At 35.5% G+C, this 14650-nt stretch overlaps 1 protein-coding gene across 7 annotated transcripts in view; it reads left to right on the forward strand.

The window, feature by feature from the left end:
- Positions 1 to 14650, forward strand: part of USP45 (ubiquitin specific peptidase 45) — a 63334-nt gene that overhangs the window by 31373 nt on the left and 17311 nt on the right. For 5 of the 7 annotated variants that reach the window (XM_037059721.1, XM_037059723.1, XM_037059726.1 and 2 more), the window contains exons 9-10: positions 3149 to 3236; positions 13181 to 13262. In XM_037059721.1, coding sequence (XP_036915616.1) covers positions 3149 to 3236; positions 13181 to 13262 — 170 coding nt within the window. The remainder of the gene's footprint in view (positions 1 to 3148; positions 3237 to 13180; positions 13263 to 14650) is intronic. The other 2 variants (XR_005068471.1, XM_037059724.1) reach the window with 1 other exon arrangement.

Below are 14650 nucleotides of genomic sequence, written 5' to 3' on the forward strand. Positions count from 1 at the left end.
TCGAGTTTTGAACTCTATTGTTGTATGTATCTATCCTTACCCCAGTACTGTAATGCCTTGATTACTGTAGCTTCGTGTTAGGTCTTGGAATTGGTAGTATGATTACTCAAGCTTTCCTCGTTTAAAAAAAAAAAGCTATTTTAGGTCCTTTGTTCTTTTATATGGATTTTAGAATTATTTTCTCAACTGGAGTTGCATTAAATGTACAGCTCAGTTTAGAGAGAAGTGACATCTTAATGTTAGATTTACCTTACAAATATTCTGTGGTGTGTCAGGTACCTTATAGAGTACAGCCAAATTCTCTAGATCAAATGAAAATACAGTATACTGTAGTATTTGGGTATATTCTTAAGTATTATTTTCTAATTTACTAATTCACCCTTCAAATGTTTAATATTTATCCTATCTTTTGTACTCTTACATGTGGTTTTATTGTCTTATTTCTAGTATTTTTAATTGGCTATCATATTAATATCTATAGTACATGTTCTTAGTTCATTTTTCCAACTTTTCTTAATATGTAGGCTTTTATTGGCAGTTATGCCTGTACATTTTTGGACATTCTCAACATATTTATTATAACATCTTTGGGGCAGTTATATGTAATTTATTTGGAGTTAAGTAAATTTATTTCAATTGTTAACTTTTTAACATTATATTTCTTTATGTGTTTGACAGTTTTTGTGTTGTAGGCTCCTTCAGAACAGATTTTTTTGTTTGTAGTTCCCAACTACCTTAGCTCTGCTTGCTATCCCCCACTTCTCTCCTTCTTGTTTTCCTACCACTCCTATCCCCTCTTCCTCCTCATACCTCCATCCTCACTGCCTAAAAATTTTAAATGTTAAGATAGCTTCACACCTGCCCTACTAACTGGCCTTGGAGACCCAGGTCTCCTAATAGTTCAGTTGCCTGGCTGCTACATTGGTTTGGGGATGTGCAAAGAGTCTGTGGACGGCCTGCGTCAGCGGCAGGTCCCTAGACTGTGTTCTGTTGTGGCCTCGGTGACTTTTTCCCAAAGGCTTCCTTTCAGGCTCTTGGGAAGGTCAGTCATCCTTAAACAATGAGTCTGGGTCTGGCGCCTGACTGAGGTGTGAATACTTTAGTTTTCTTCACCCTTCAGGTCTGAGCCTTTTCAGGCCCAGAGCCCATAAAGAGTGTTCTGGTTTTTTGTCTTCCTTTTTAAGTTCTATTTTTGCTTTGTCTTTTTTTAAAATTGATTCTCACTTAAGTCCCTTTTTGTTTTATCTTTTTGCATTTGTTATGTTTGAGTTGAGAGAGTTTTGGGATTACAACTGGACTGATTCATCTTATTTTTTTGATAGTCTATTCTTGTCTCATGAGTATGCATACATTTTTCTCTAACAATTTGAGGGTTTTAAAAGTTCCCTCCTCTTTCCTACAGGAACACTTTTACTAAGGTACATTTCCTATGACTGTGTAGAGTTTCTCTTATTTTGAATAGGGTGAATCTTTTCATATGTTTGGTGATTTTTATTTTTTTTAATCCTTTAAGCTTGAAGATCCCTTTTGGAATATTGGTAGCCCAGAATCTCCATTAGAGATTCCATAAGTCATCATATGATTTTTCCCCCATCCTAGGTAAAGGAAGAAAGAGAATAATCCAGGTTTTTAAGTGTTCTTCAGTGGTGTGGAAGGCAGTAAGTGCTTTGTGCGTGGTTGAGATGGAGCTATAGGCAGAGTCATGGTCAGGACAGCTCCTGCTCTGCTCAGGACTGATTTCCTTCCTTTGTGACTGCTTTGGAAGCCATAACTGGCTGCTCCTACCTGTCCCCTGACTGGTGAGGAGCTCTGAAGGATTTCCCTGCTTCCCCCTCCAGCCTTCTTCCACCCCACTGACCTTTTCTAATACCTAAAACATCAGTGTAGTGTTGTGCAACTTCTGCCTTGAGTGGATTCCAGCTGTGGAGGCCCAGATAGGGCTGGAATTTGTGTCTATCTTGGTTTCTATCCTTGCCTCTGAACTAGAAGGTGGACACCCCACCACATGCAGAAAGGGAAGCCCCTCTGGAGAGTAAATGAAAGTGTTCTCAACATCATGCTGCTGTTTGCTGTTGCTTAGCAAGACTGAGTAGTGATAACTGAAATGATGGTTCCTGTTACAGGCTGGAGTCACTGCTAGTTTAGCACCAGGGCCTCACATTAGTGCATCAGTGGGAGGATTGTTTATCCTGAGATAATGAGGAATAATGCTAACGTACTGAACTCAAGAATCAGAAGGCCTGGATTTATGTCACTGGCACTCAACTTGTTTTTAGTTTTCTCAAGTGTAAAATGAAGTTCATGTTAATAATGAATTCCTTGATAGCACTGTTATGTATATCAAATGAGGTATGTTGTGTGCTATACCATACCATAATGAGACCATTGTAAACCTGTCTTCTACTGCATAAAATATTCTTAGTATTTTGTGTTATGTTGATAAAAAATTTTTCTTCATCTTAGAGCAGACTTTCTAAATTTAGAACTTGTTTGCAGTTAGGCAAAGATGTTCATTTAGCCTTGGATCTTATTGCTAGAAATCAACTGAAATTACTGAAATCAACTAAACATTTGTTGTGTTGATGTCACCACATCAATGGATATCTATGGTATCAATGCTATCTATGGATAGCACCTGATTTTTTAAGTTAATACACAGAAAGCCTGTCAAATCTTCAAAATAAATACATTCACAGGGTTACTAGTTTATAGTTTTTAATGTAAATGTCATTTGCTTGTGGTTATTTTGAGGTAGGAATATTATAACAGTGGCATAGGTTTGAATACCATTTTTTTGCTTGCTCTGTCACCTTGCAAATTATTTAAATAATCCCCCTGAGCACTCATATATAAACTGGAGAAAATAGTGAATTCCACGCTGTTTGAGGGTTATGTAACTTTTACGTATGTAAAGCTTAATGTATGTGGTTGGCATGTAGTAGTTGCCTGATAAATGATAGTCATAATACACTTAAGATCTCATCCTCATTGAAACAGTAATCACATTTTGTCTTTCAGCTTAGTAGAAAAAGAAGTAAATTTAATCTTTGACTACATGTTATTTCAGAGTGATTTTAAATATTAGTAATATATTGTTGATGAAATATTATTCCTTTTTTCCCTTTCCCATTTTCTTTTTAAATCATAGAGCCCCTCGATTTAAAAGTTTTCAACAACAGGACAGTCAGGAGCTTCTGCATTATCTGCTGGATGCAGTGAGAACAGAAGAAACAAAGGTCAGGTTCCTTTTTTAAAAATATTTTTACTTATTTTTAGAGAGGGGAAAGGGAGTGAGAGGGAGAGAAATATTTGATTGGTTGCCTCTCATATGCTCCCAGACAGGCAACTGAACCCGAAACCCAGTCATATGCCCTGAGCAGGAACTGAACTGGGACTGGGATGATGCCCAACCAACAGAGCCACGTTGGTCAGGGCAAAGGTCAGGTTTTTTTACGTTTATCACATATACTCTTTAAAGAGAGGGTACAGCGCTGAAAGAATTAATTTCTATGGTAATTTTAATGTGTGGTTGAGAAGTCACTTGATTTTTTCTAATTATTCCGTTTGTTCTTCTCTCTCCTTTTTTTGACTCTTCTATAAAATTATTTTCTTTCACTCTCTCTCAACCCCTATTATCCTTTATTAGTTAATGCCCTTTGGCTTTAATTAACAGTAATCAATTTGGACTAGCTAAAAATAAAAAAAGGGATCCAGTTGAAGGGGGATTTAGCTGGGAAAGGAAGGTTCTCAGGAATCCAGAAAGTATTCTTGTTTGCTTTTCTTTCTGGCTCTGTAGGTTTTCTTTATTCATCGCTCCACAGACTGAGTAGCTTCTCTGCTTCTCTGGTTGAGTGGTAGCACATGACCACCACAGTTTACATGTTGCAGTTCTGCATATATGCAAAGCTGGCTATTTGTGAATCCCAATTCTAAATTCCTGAGAGAGAGACTTCATTACCCCATGTTGATTAGGATGCAGTCAGGGATCAGGAGACTGGGGTGCCTGAGTCCTGGATCAGGGAATGTTTCTCAGAAAAGAAGGAACAATTTATGGACTGGATGGATTCCCTAAACAGTGTTTATTGTAATCCAGTCCCTTAATTGTTTGTTGACTTTAATATTAAACTAATTAAATTCAGCTTTTTTGTGGGGTCCTGTACAAACAGGATATAATTTTTCAAGATGTCAAATACACAAACCATGCCCTCCATTTCTCCCCTTTCTTACTCATAGCAGACATTGCTAATTATTCATAACAGTTCTGCTGAGTCCAGATTCAACCTCAGCATCATTCTTAACGTAGTACTGTGGGCAGCCCCTGTCAATCATAATTGTCATAATGGGTGAAACCCTATTTCCCTTCAAGGTTAATACATTTTTAAAGCTTTATATTAATATGTAGTAAATGAACCATGTGAAAATCAGTGCTCGTATGCTTGTGGTAGGTGGTACTATGTTACTAGGCAGGGTGGACTCTATTTTTTTTTTTATCCCACTTTGTTGGAATTGTAACCTTATAGTGTTTCTTTAGTCCTACTGACCAGTTTTCAGTGAAGAGTTAATTTCTTTGAAATTGTTTTAAAAATTGGCCACTCCCTGGTATTACCAAACAGTGTACAGTCATCCCTTGGTATCTGCAGAGAATAGGTTTCAGAAGCCGCAAGGATGCTGGAATCCTTGGGTGCTCAAGTCCCTTACATAAAAGTATTTGCATGTAAGCTATGCCCATCCATCCACATACTCTAAATCATCTATAAAGTTTACTTATAATACTTAATAAAATGTAAGTGCTATGCATATAGTTGTCACACTGTATTTAGGGAGTAATAACAGGAAAAAAGGTCTGTACATGTTAAATACAGAGGCAATAGTGCTAGGCCTAACTACCACTGTTATTACACTGATGTTACATGTCAGAAACAACATAACATGTTTCCCCCCACCCCAAGTATTTTCTCATAGCTGTTTGAATCCACAGATGTGGAATTTACAATACAAAGGGTTGAATGTATAGTAACAGTGCCATTCTTAATTGGCTGTTTAGTGACTTAAAATCAACTTTTGAAGGTGTCACTCCCTTTCTCCCATCTCTCTACTTTTACATATTTTGATTACGAAGCCTACCACCTTCTATTTAAATCTATGTCTTTCTCAGCTTAGATTGTGTTCTCCTCAAGGAATGATACTGTATCCCATGTGCCTTGCCCATAGTAAGTGCTCAGTGAATGTTTATTGACTGTGTGTCTGTGCTTAACCTTAAAATGGACAATTTTTGTCAAGAATTTGAATTGGCAAAAAAAATAAGCAGTCTCTTAAATAAGTTATACTAATTTCTTGGAGATTTTGAATAGGTTATAATTTGAATAAACTGTTAAATTGATGGGATAATATTGTTTATGCTTTACCTGTACTTTGTTTTTAAAAACAAGCAACTAAGTGATTTACAATTAGTTAGGTTTTGGGGATATCAGCACAGTTCCCCATGAGCTACTATTTCATCACATTTTCTTAGCAATAAAAACATACCAAGGATGGAGTCTCAAACTTAAGTTTTTCTGATTACCAAGTGATATTTCTAAATATATACAATACTTCTTATTAAATTTTAGTTTTGATCCTTGGTCTTCAGCAACCAATATAAATAATACCACTTTTTCAATTTTAAAATTTAATCATAATTATTTCACTATTTGTAACAGTATTAAATCTAATTTAATAACTCTGCTATATTGATAATCTTGTTGAGGAGGTCCATAAAAGGTAGCAAGGCGTAGAGAAATGCTCTGTCTTTACATTATGAATAGTAAATGTATTTTGATGCTTTTGAGACTATAGATGATGTTAGTTACATTAAGATTAACTCAGAATATCAATTGGTAGAATAACTTTTCCCCTGTGATTTATAGGAATATGTTTATCACATGGTGGTCATGTGTCATTGTAAATTGAGTTAAACATCATCTCTTTACATTTTTTGTTGTTATTACAAGTAAAACAATAAAATCTATCCCTATTTTTTTCTCTTTCAGTTCTATTACTTGATAGCATTTTTTGTTACACATTAAATTATTTTTTTGTCATAATGGTACATTGGGATTCACAGTATCTTGAAAACTTGGGCAGTACACCAAGAAACATTGGTATTTGAAAGCTCTTATCTTTCTTCCTGTCTTTGAGGGTTTTAGATGGTGTGGCAGAATTAAATGTCAAGTCTGTCTATCTATTCAGCCTTGTGAGCAAGGACAGGCGGGCAGGTCAGTTACAGTGCGCACCCAGGCGGGCGCTGCATTGTCTGGCCTGAGAACTCCCAGCTGCCAGCCGTGCTGTTGCTATAGTTCATCGCTGCTGTGTGTTTTGGCATTGAAGAAAGGCTACAGTGTTATGTCTGCCACCAGAATATTTTAGTAACAATTTAAAACTACTGACCTCCTTTTGTATTGTTTCATTAGTCATTTTCTTATGACTCTAAAGTTCAGGACAATACCATGTTCTTACTGAACAGAGCACTAAGGAGATCATTTGCAAATAAAATTATACATTTTTTTGTGTGCAAATAAAATCAAATTTACTGTAAGAACTTTTTTAATAAGCAGTCTTTCATCTTACAAATGTATTTGCTTCACTGTTTTTCTTTTTAATTTGAGCTGTCACTAAATTAATGATGTTACATTCTATTTTCTTCTCAAAGATATATATCACTTTAATACATTATTCAATAGGATTATTTTAAAAGCACAATATCTCAGCTAACTTAAACTGTGAGTTTTTTGCATTCTTATTTTTGAAAGAAGTTTAAGATGAAGACATGAAATAGTTAAATGTTGATACTTCTAGTTGATTAATGTGCTGTGTTGTTAGCAGCTCCCTGACCAGTCTGTCTTCTTTTTTAACCTAAATGGTTCAAAGCACAACTCTTAACAATGAGAGGTTGTAGATGGACCTAAACTGATTTATTCAACTTGATGAATTATCTAAAAGTCCAATAGTTTAAAAGTTAGTAATCATCTTCATTGTTTTTACTCATTTTTTTGTGTTCTTACTCTTTTTAAACACTGTGACATTGTAGCTTACATTTTAAAATGTAGTAAAGGTTCTTTAAATCATATTGAAAGTCATGTTTAAATTAGCAAAGTGTTCAGACTGTAGAATAAATATACAGACCTCTAAACTGAGTTAGTTACTGGAGAGCCTTTTTACAGTTATAGTAAATATTTGTAGATGAACATTGATATTTATTGGAATCTTTTATTTGTCTATTAAATATTTCTCCTGCATGGAATTTACACTATTCTAATTTATTTCAGTTAAAGAAATTCTTTTTTCATGTGTAAGTCAACTTTAGCTTAGATAACATCAGAATTATATCAATTTTCAAACTTATTGAGTCTGAATTGGGTAATATCTTAACATTTATCATATTTTGCCATGTATGATGCAAAGTTTTTGCCCAAATTTTTGAGGGGAAAAATAAGGATGTGCATTATACATGGGTATAATGGTTACATACCATGAGTATAATAATGGGTATAGTAATCCCATGTATAACACACATAGAAATGTGGGTGCGCATTATACATGGCAAAATACAGTAATGGCTTCTGGGACACATTTTATTATTTTTATTACCTTTAGATATAAATATATTTCAGAGTGACATAGTATGGATTACTATATGTTTACATTTATACCCTTCTTTGTATATATTTAAGTTTCTGAATTTTGCATTAACTTTGAAAATACACTAGAAGAAAATAGTGAGCAGTTCTAGGAAATATGTGCTGATCATAGTCCAGTAAAAAAATGAAATTCAGTTCCACAATTATTGGGGAAGGGTGTTAAATACTTATGAAATAGCTCATGCATACAGAAGAGTGTGTACAAATATACATACATTTTAAAGTGTAATATAAATACCAGTAGCACTCCTCACCCCCACCCCCAGAGTTCAAAAAATAGGAAGTTATTAGCACTATAGAAGCTGTTCCTTTTCCCCCCAAGCACTTTTTTCTCATTAAAGGTAACCACTGTTTTGACTTTTACAGAAATCATTGCATTCCTTTTTTAAAATAGTTTTGAGAACTACTGATACATGTTTACACAATATATTGTTTAGTTTTGCGAAACTGTAACAAGCACAAACCTATTGGCATTATTGAATGAAGCCTACCCAAAGGAGATAAGTTGAGAGCATCTCTGGAACATAAGGTGGCTTTGGCTCTCTAGAGTTTACAAGAACTCTTCCTGTGGAAGTCAGTGGGCAGTCACGAATGTGTTCTGAGTCAGGTATATCAAAGTCAAGGCAACTAGCAGAGGTGCAGCAGAGATCAGGTGCAGTAGCTCTGTGGTGCAAAAAGGCCAGAGCTGCTCTGTGATTTCTGCCCCTGGCTCTCAGAAATAGGTCAAAGAAGGATGATTCTGGAGGGTAATTATTCCCTTTACAGTCTGTCCTCAGATTAAAAGCATAATACACTGGCAGGGGGATCTTGGTGTTAGTAGTATGTCTTTCTCATAAGTCTCACTTTTCTAGTCTGGATTGGTTTCCTCCCACATTTGATGCACAGTTACCAATCTGGAATTTTTCCTAACTTGCTCCTGGCAGTTCCCTTTGCCTCTCTTCTGAACTGGCCCTGATGTTGCAATGTTGTTATTCTTCTTGGTCTGTGCTCTCATTTGGTGGTATATATGTATATTGTTTCTTTATTTAAAAGGTGGCATATACTATATATTCATCTTTCTGCACTTGGTCTTTTTTCACTTGAGATACTGTAGCAATCTTTCCTCAGAAGATTGGAAACTTACTTTCTTTTTTTTTAAAGCTCAGCATGTTTAACCACACTTCCGGTCAAGATGGAGGCATAGGTAAATACACCTTGCCTCCCTGCACAGAACTATAGCAAAAAATACAGCTACACTACAAAACAAATATCACCCAGAATTGTCAGAAAATTGAGCTGTGTGGAAATCCAACAACCAAGGACTTAAAGAAGCTACATTCATCTAGAAGAGTAGGAGGGGTAGGGATGCAGAGAGGTGTGGAGAAAAACATAGATTGGCGCAGAGAGATGGCAAGACAGTAATGGGCAGTCCCACATCTATGTGTGGTGGATAAAAAATGGGAGGCATACCTCAGGAACTAGCAACCCCAGCCCCAGGCCAGATCACCCAGCCCAGGGTCCCAGTGCCAGGAAGATAAGTCCCCATAACTTCTGGCTGCAAAAACCAATGGGGGTTGAGGCAGCAGAAGAAATGGCATCCTCTAAGGGGCCTGAAAGGCCTGGGATTGATGATTTAGGATTGATGCAGACCCCCTCTTGGATTCAGCATGAGAGCAACAGCTGGAAGGGCACCAGTGGCATATGGGGAAGACGTGCAAGTGGGGAGACAGCTTTCTCCCAGGCAAAACTTGAGAGGCCAGGCAGTGGCATTGTCTTCTCAGCAAGCCCTCCCCTACATAGAACAACAGAGCAGTAACAGGGGTTGCCCCATCCTGGTGATTACCTAAGGCTGTACCCCATTTACCTAATACTAGAAACAAACACAGAGAGGCTGCCAAAATGAGGAGACAGAAATATGGTCCAAGTGAAAACAAAACAAAACTCCAGAAAAAGAACTAAATGAAATGGAGATAAGCAAACTATCAGATGCACAGTTCAAAACACCAGTTATCAGGATGCTCCAGGAACTCATTGGGTACCTCAATCCCATGAAAAAGACTGAGGCAAAAATGAAGGTTGCATTAAGTGAAATAAAGAAAAATCCACAGGGAACCGACAGTGGAGAGGATAAAGCCAAGAATTAAATCAACTATTTGGAACACAAGAAAGGAAAATCATTCAATCAGAACAGCAGGAAGAAAAAGGAATTAAAAAAACAAGGATAAGTTTAGGAACCTTTGGGACATCTTTCAATGTACCAAAATTTGAATTATAGGGTTGCTAGAAGGAGACAAGGAAGAGCAGGAAATTGAAAACTTATTTGAAAAAATAATGAAAGAAAACTTTCCTAATTTGGTAAAGGAAATAGACTTCCAGGAAGTCCAGGAAGCACAGAGTCCCAAACCAGATGGACCCAAAGAGGACCACACCAAGACACATCATAATTAAAATGCCAAAGGTTAAAGATAAAGAGAGAATCTTAAAAGCAGGAAGAGAAAAGCAAAGAATTGCCTACAAAGGAGTTTCCATAAGACTGTTAGCTGATTTCTCAAAAGAAACTTTGCAGACTCGAAGAGATTGGCAAGAAAAATTCAAAGTGATGTAAACCAAGGACCTAACCGAGATTACTCTATCCAGCAAAGTTATCATTTAGAATGGAAAGGCAGATAAAATGCTTCCCAGACAAGATAAGGAGTTCTAAAGGAATTCAGCATCACCAAGCCATTATTATATGAATGAGGGGAAAGATGCTGGGATTAAGAAGCACAAATTGGTAGGTACAGAATACACAAGGGAATGTTAAGAACAGTATAGGATATGGAGAAGCCAAAGAACTTATATGTGTGACCCATGGACATGAACTAAGCAGAGGTGGATTGCTGGAAGGAATGGGGCTACTGGGCAGAGGAGGACACGGGAACAAATTGGGACAACTGTCACAGCATAATCAATAAAATGCATTTTAAAAAATGTTTAATTTTATGTAGATTAACCCTTATATGCTTTTTCCAGTGTTTTTGCCTTTATGAACAATGCTATGGTGAATGATATGTTTATATTATTCTGCATGTGCGTAGATATATCCATGTAAGTACAGAAATGAGATTGCTGGATCAAATTGTCCTTCAAAGGCATACAGTTTTCACTTCTGTTAGCAACATACCATCTAGGGGAGTCTGTTTTCCTATAACCTCACCAAAAGATTGTTCTGTCAAACTTTTTAATTTTTGCCAATCTGTTAGGTAGAAAATGGTATCTCAGGGTATATGGTATCTTAGTGTATATTTCTCTCTTTTCAGTGAAGCTCAATATCTTTTCATCTCCTATTTTTAGCCCATTTTTCTACTGGGTTTTAAGTCTTTGCTGATTTCTAAAAGCTTTTTATACTAGGAGAGAATATGTTTCCAAGTTTGTCATTTGTATTTTGATTTTACTTATAATGTGGAAGCAGTTGTTTTTATAAAGTTTAAAATTTTTTTTCGCTTTTGAATTTAACAATTGTTTTATGGTGTTTGGATACTGAGAGTCATAGTTAAAAAAGGCATTCCCACTCCAAGGTTATAAAAGAGTGTCCCTTGTTTTCTTTCCTTTTTTTTAAATAAGATTTTACTTATTTATTTTTAGAGAGAGGGGAAGGAAGGGAGAAAGAGAGGGAGAGAAACATCAATGCGTGGTTGCCTCTTGTGTACCCCACACTGGGGACCTGGCCCACAACCGAGGCTTGTGCCCTGACTGGGAAATGAACTGGTGACCCTTTGGTTTGCAGGACAGTGCTCAATCCACTGAGCCACACCAGCCAGGGCCTAATTATTTTGTCTTTTTAGTTGCTGTTATAAGTGAGGTATTTTTTCCATATCTTTAGGTTTTTGTCTGTGTGTGAAGGCTACTGATTTTATTATATTTTATCTTCTTTACAATTTTTATACCTCTGAGACTTATTTTCTATCAAATGCAATGCCTAGAACTTTAATACATTGATAACTAATAGTAGTGAATAGGGAATATGAAGGTTTTGAATTTTTTCTCCTACATCTATTAATATGATGACTTATATTACCATATTGATACACTTACTAGAATAAAAGTCTCTTGGTCAAACTGTGCTGTAGAATTCACTGCATTCCTTTTTGAAATTGTTTGAGCCTGGAGCTTTTTGTAAGGTGCTCTTTAACAATGTTTCCCCACCCACCATTCATTCCAATTGAACCTGGAAGATTTTCTGTCTTTTCTAGGATTAATTTCCTGATGTTAGACATTTTATCCTTATCTTGATTAAGATTAGCTGGTGGGTTTATTTTTTCCCCAATCACACAATCAGCTTATATTCACTAACTCTCTTGTACTTTTGTTCAGCATTCATATTTTTTTCTAAACTTGTAAGTAGGCTGCTTAATTTATTTGTTTACATTATTTTTCAACTGATGTAAATATATAAGGCTGTGACTTTTCTTCTGAACAGTGGAAAGTATCACAGATTCTGATATGTAGTATTTTCATTATTCTCTAGAAAGTCTGCAGGTTGAGTTTAGTTTCTCTTTAACATAATTTAACAAAATTATGTATTTTTACACCAGGAAATCCAGATCAAACAGCAGTTTCACATTAAGACTTTACTTAAAAAATATTTTAATGAATAAATAACAAACATTCCTCTCAGTCCACGGTTAAAAATGCAAATTAGAGATGATTAAATTTATCCATTACTTGGGGGCATAATTACTGTGAAAGATGATTAGCTTCAATAAGTTTTTATTTTTGTAATATGTAGTTTTAATTTATTCTAAAAGGTTTCTGTGAGGTTGGATCTCTCCTAAAACATATGCAAGACATGTGAAAACAAACCTTGTCATTTACTAACAGCCACTAAAGACATGATCATTACTGACAGCTAAATTCAAATATTGGGATATTCTTGCTGTGGACATGAATTGATATTCTAGACTTTAGTTATGTATTTGTGTAAATAAAATACTCTGTATGGAAGCCATAGTGGCCAGTTTAAGGGCTTTTTATATATTATGGTTTTCTTTATAGACAAGAAATTTCATATGGTCTATATGTGACTTTTTGTCCTAATTAAGGAATACGTCATTTGAGGGACAGAGTGGGGGAGACGGAGCAGGGAGTACAGAGTGAGGAAAGGAAGGCCAGTGGAGAAAGAAGGGGAGAGGAGGGAGGAGAGGGAGAAGTTACTTGAAACCTGTTAAGAATAGTGAGACTAGGCTGCCCGCCTAAACATAAGAACTTTGACTCTAATTTTAAATTCTCCCTCAAGTAAAAAATTGTCCATTTATGGAATTTAAGGACTGGAAGAAAGTACATATTTAATTTTTAAAACTTTCAGTCCATTTATTTTACTGACTAGGGGACTCACATCCAGCATACTTGGCTGTTTGAAAGTCCTTCTATTATTAAGAGGATGAGGCTGGAGTTACCTGTTACTAAACCAGAATCTATTCAAAGGAACACAAAATACTGCTTTGAAAGAATAGATTCTTAATAAGTTCTTATTAACTTTGTTATAGAGAATACAAGCTGGCATTCTAAAAGCATTTAACAACCCAACAACTAAAACTGCTGATGATGAAACTAGAAAACAAGTCAAAGGTATGTTGACTCTCTCACTGTTAAGACTTTCTTCTATAAGAAAATATCCAAAGGTTCTTCTTAGGGAAAAAGAACTGAGCATTATGTGAATGAATGCCCTAAAGCAGTTACCTTAAAATCAAGGTATACTTATTCCAGTGGCCGTGAGATAGTCTAGTAGGTCATAGAAATAAAATGTTAGAACTTATGCATGTGAATTAAAAAAAATAAAACTAATATCAAATATACAGATTGACACTGTTGCTCTTATATGAGGTATTCTAAGAGAAACTTGAAAGGTTACTAAAAGTAGCAGCCTTACTTGGGAGTTCACTTTTATCATATCCTATCATTTTGCATTTGAGGTATGCTGGGTTTGAGTGGACTTTCCCAACTAGACAAAATGCTTAAGTGCTCCAAAGATTCCTGCAATGAAACTATTTATGAAGAGAGTACTAATAGGTCAAGCATGCACGCCTATTTTACTCCTAGTGTTAACTCTTCATTAGCCAAAATCTGAGGCAAAAACAGTGACTAGCTAATCAAAGCTTATCACTTAAAACATATAAGTGTGGGTTTATATTCCATTGTGATTAGTGATTTACTGTGTCCTAAATGTATACTCTGCCTTGAGATATTAACCAATGGTGGTATAAAGTCATTTTGGGGAGACACTAAAAAATATTATTTGTATTTTGTTTATTGTCTTTTCTAACTTGTATTTTGTTGTAAGGCACACTCTGTGTGCACACTATAGTGTGCACTTTTGTTGTATGTGCACACTGTATGTCTATAATTTAGAAACAAATATACATTGTGGTTATATATGCTGAAACCTTATATGCAGTTATGCATTCAAGATTTTTTTAAATGTAGATTTTCAAGTACGCTCTTTTGTTTTGAGATAGTGCCATCTAGTGCATGCTTAGAATAACTGCCCAGTTTTACTATTCATTTCTTTCCAGTTTGGAAATCTTTTTTACGGTTAATCCCTTGTGCAATTTTTCTTAATGAAGCATCTTAGTTCACCATAATTTCTCATGGTTATAGTTAATAAATGTTTATTGATATATCCAGATATGTCTGCTCTGTCATTCAGTGCTTCAAATAACATTTTTAAAAGGTAGAAAATACAATGTTTTAGAAAGTAGAGACCCCCAAAAGATAGAAGTTTGAAACAGGAATAAATACATTTGTTAATATGTTTCCCCCCACTGTTTTACTGTGGAAAATGTCAAACTTGTATTAAAGTGGAGAGAATAGAATATGAAGCCCCATATACCATGTACCCATCACCTCACTTACTACATCCATTTCATGGCATATTAGGTTTCATCTATTTTTCCCCAACCCCAAACTATTTTGAAGCAAATCACAGGCATAACTTCCCTGGATCTACAAATATTTTT

The sequence above is a fragment of the Sturnira hondurensis genome, unplaced genomic scaffold, assembly GCF_014824575.4.
Source record: "Sturnira hondurensis isolate 20B ecotype Veracruz unplaced genomic scaffold, ASM1482457v3 Scaffold0011291, whole genome shotgun sequence".
NCBI lineage: Eukaryota > Metazoa > Chordata > Mammalia > Chiroptera > Phyllostomidae > Sturnira > Sturnira hondurensis.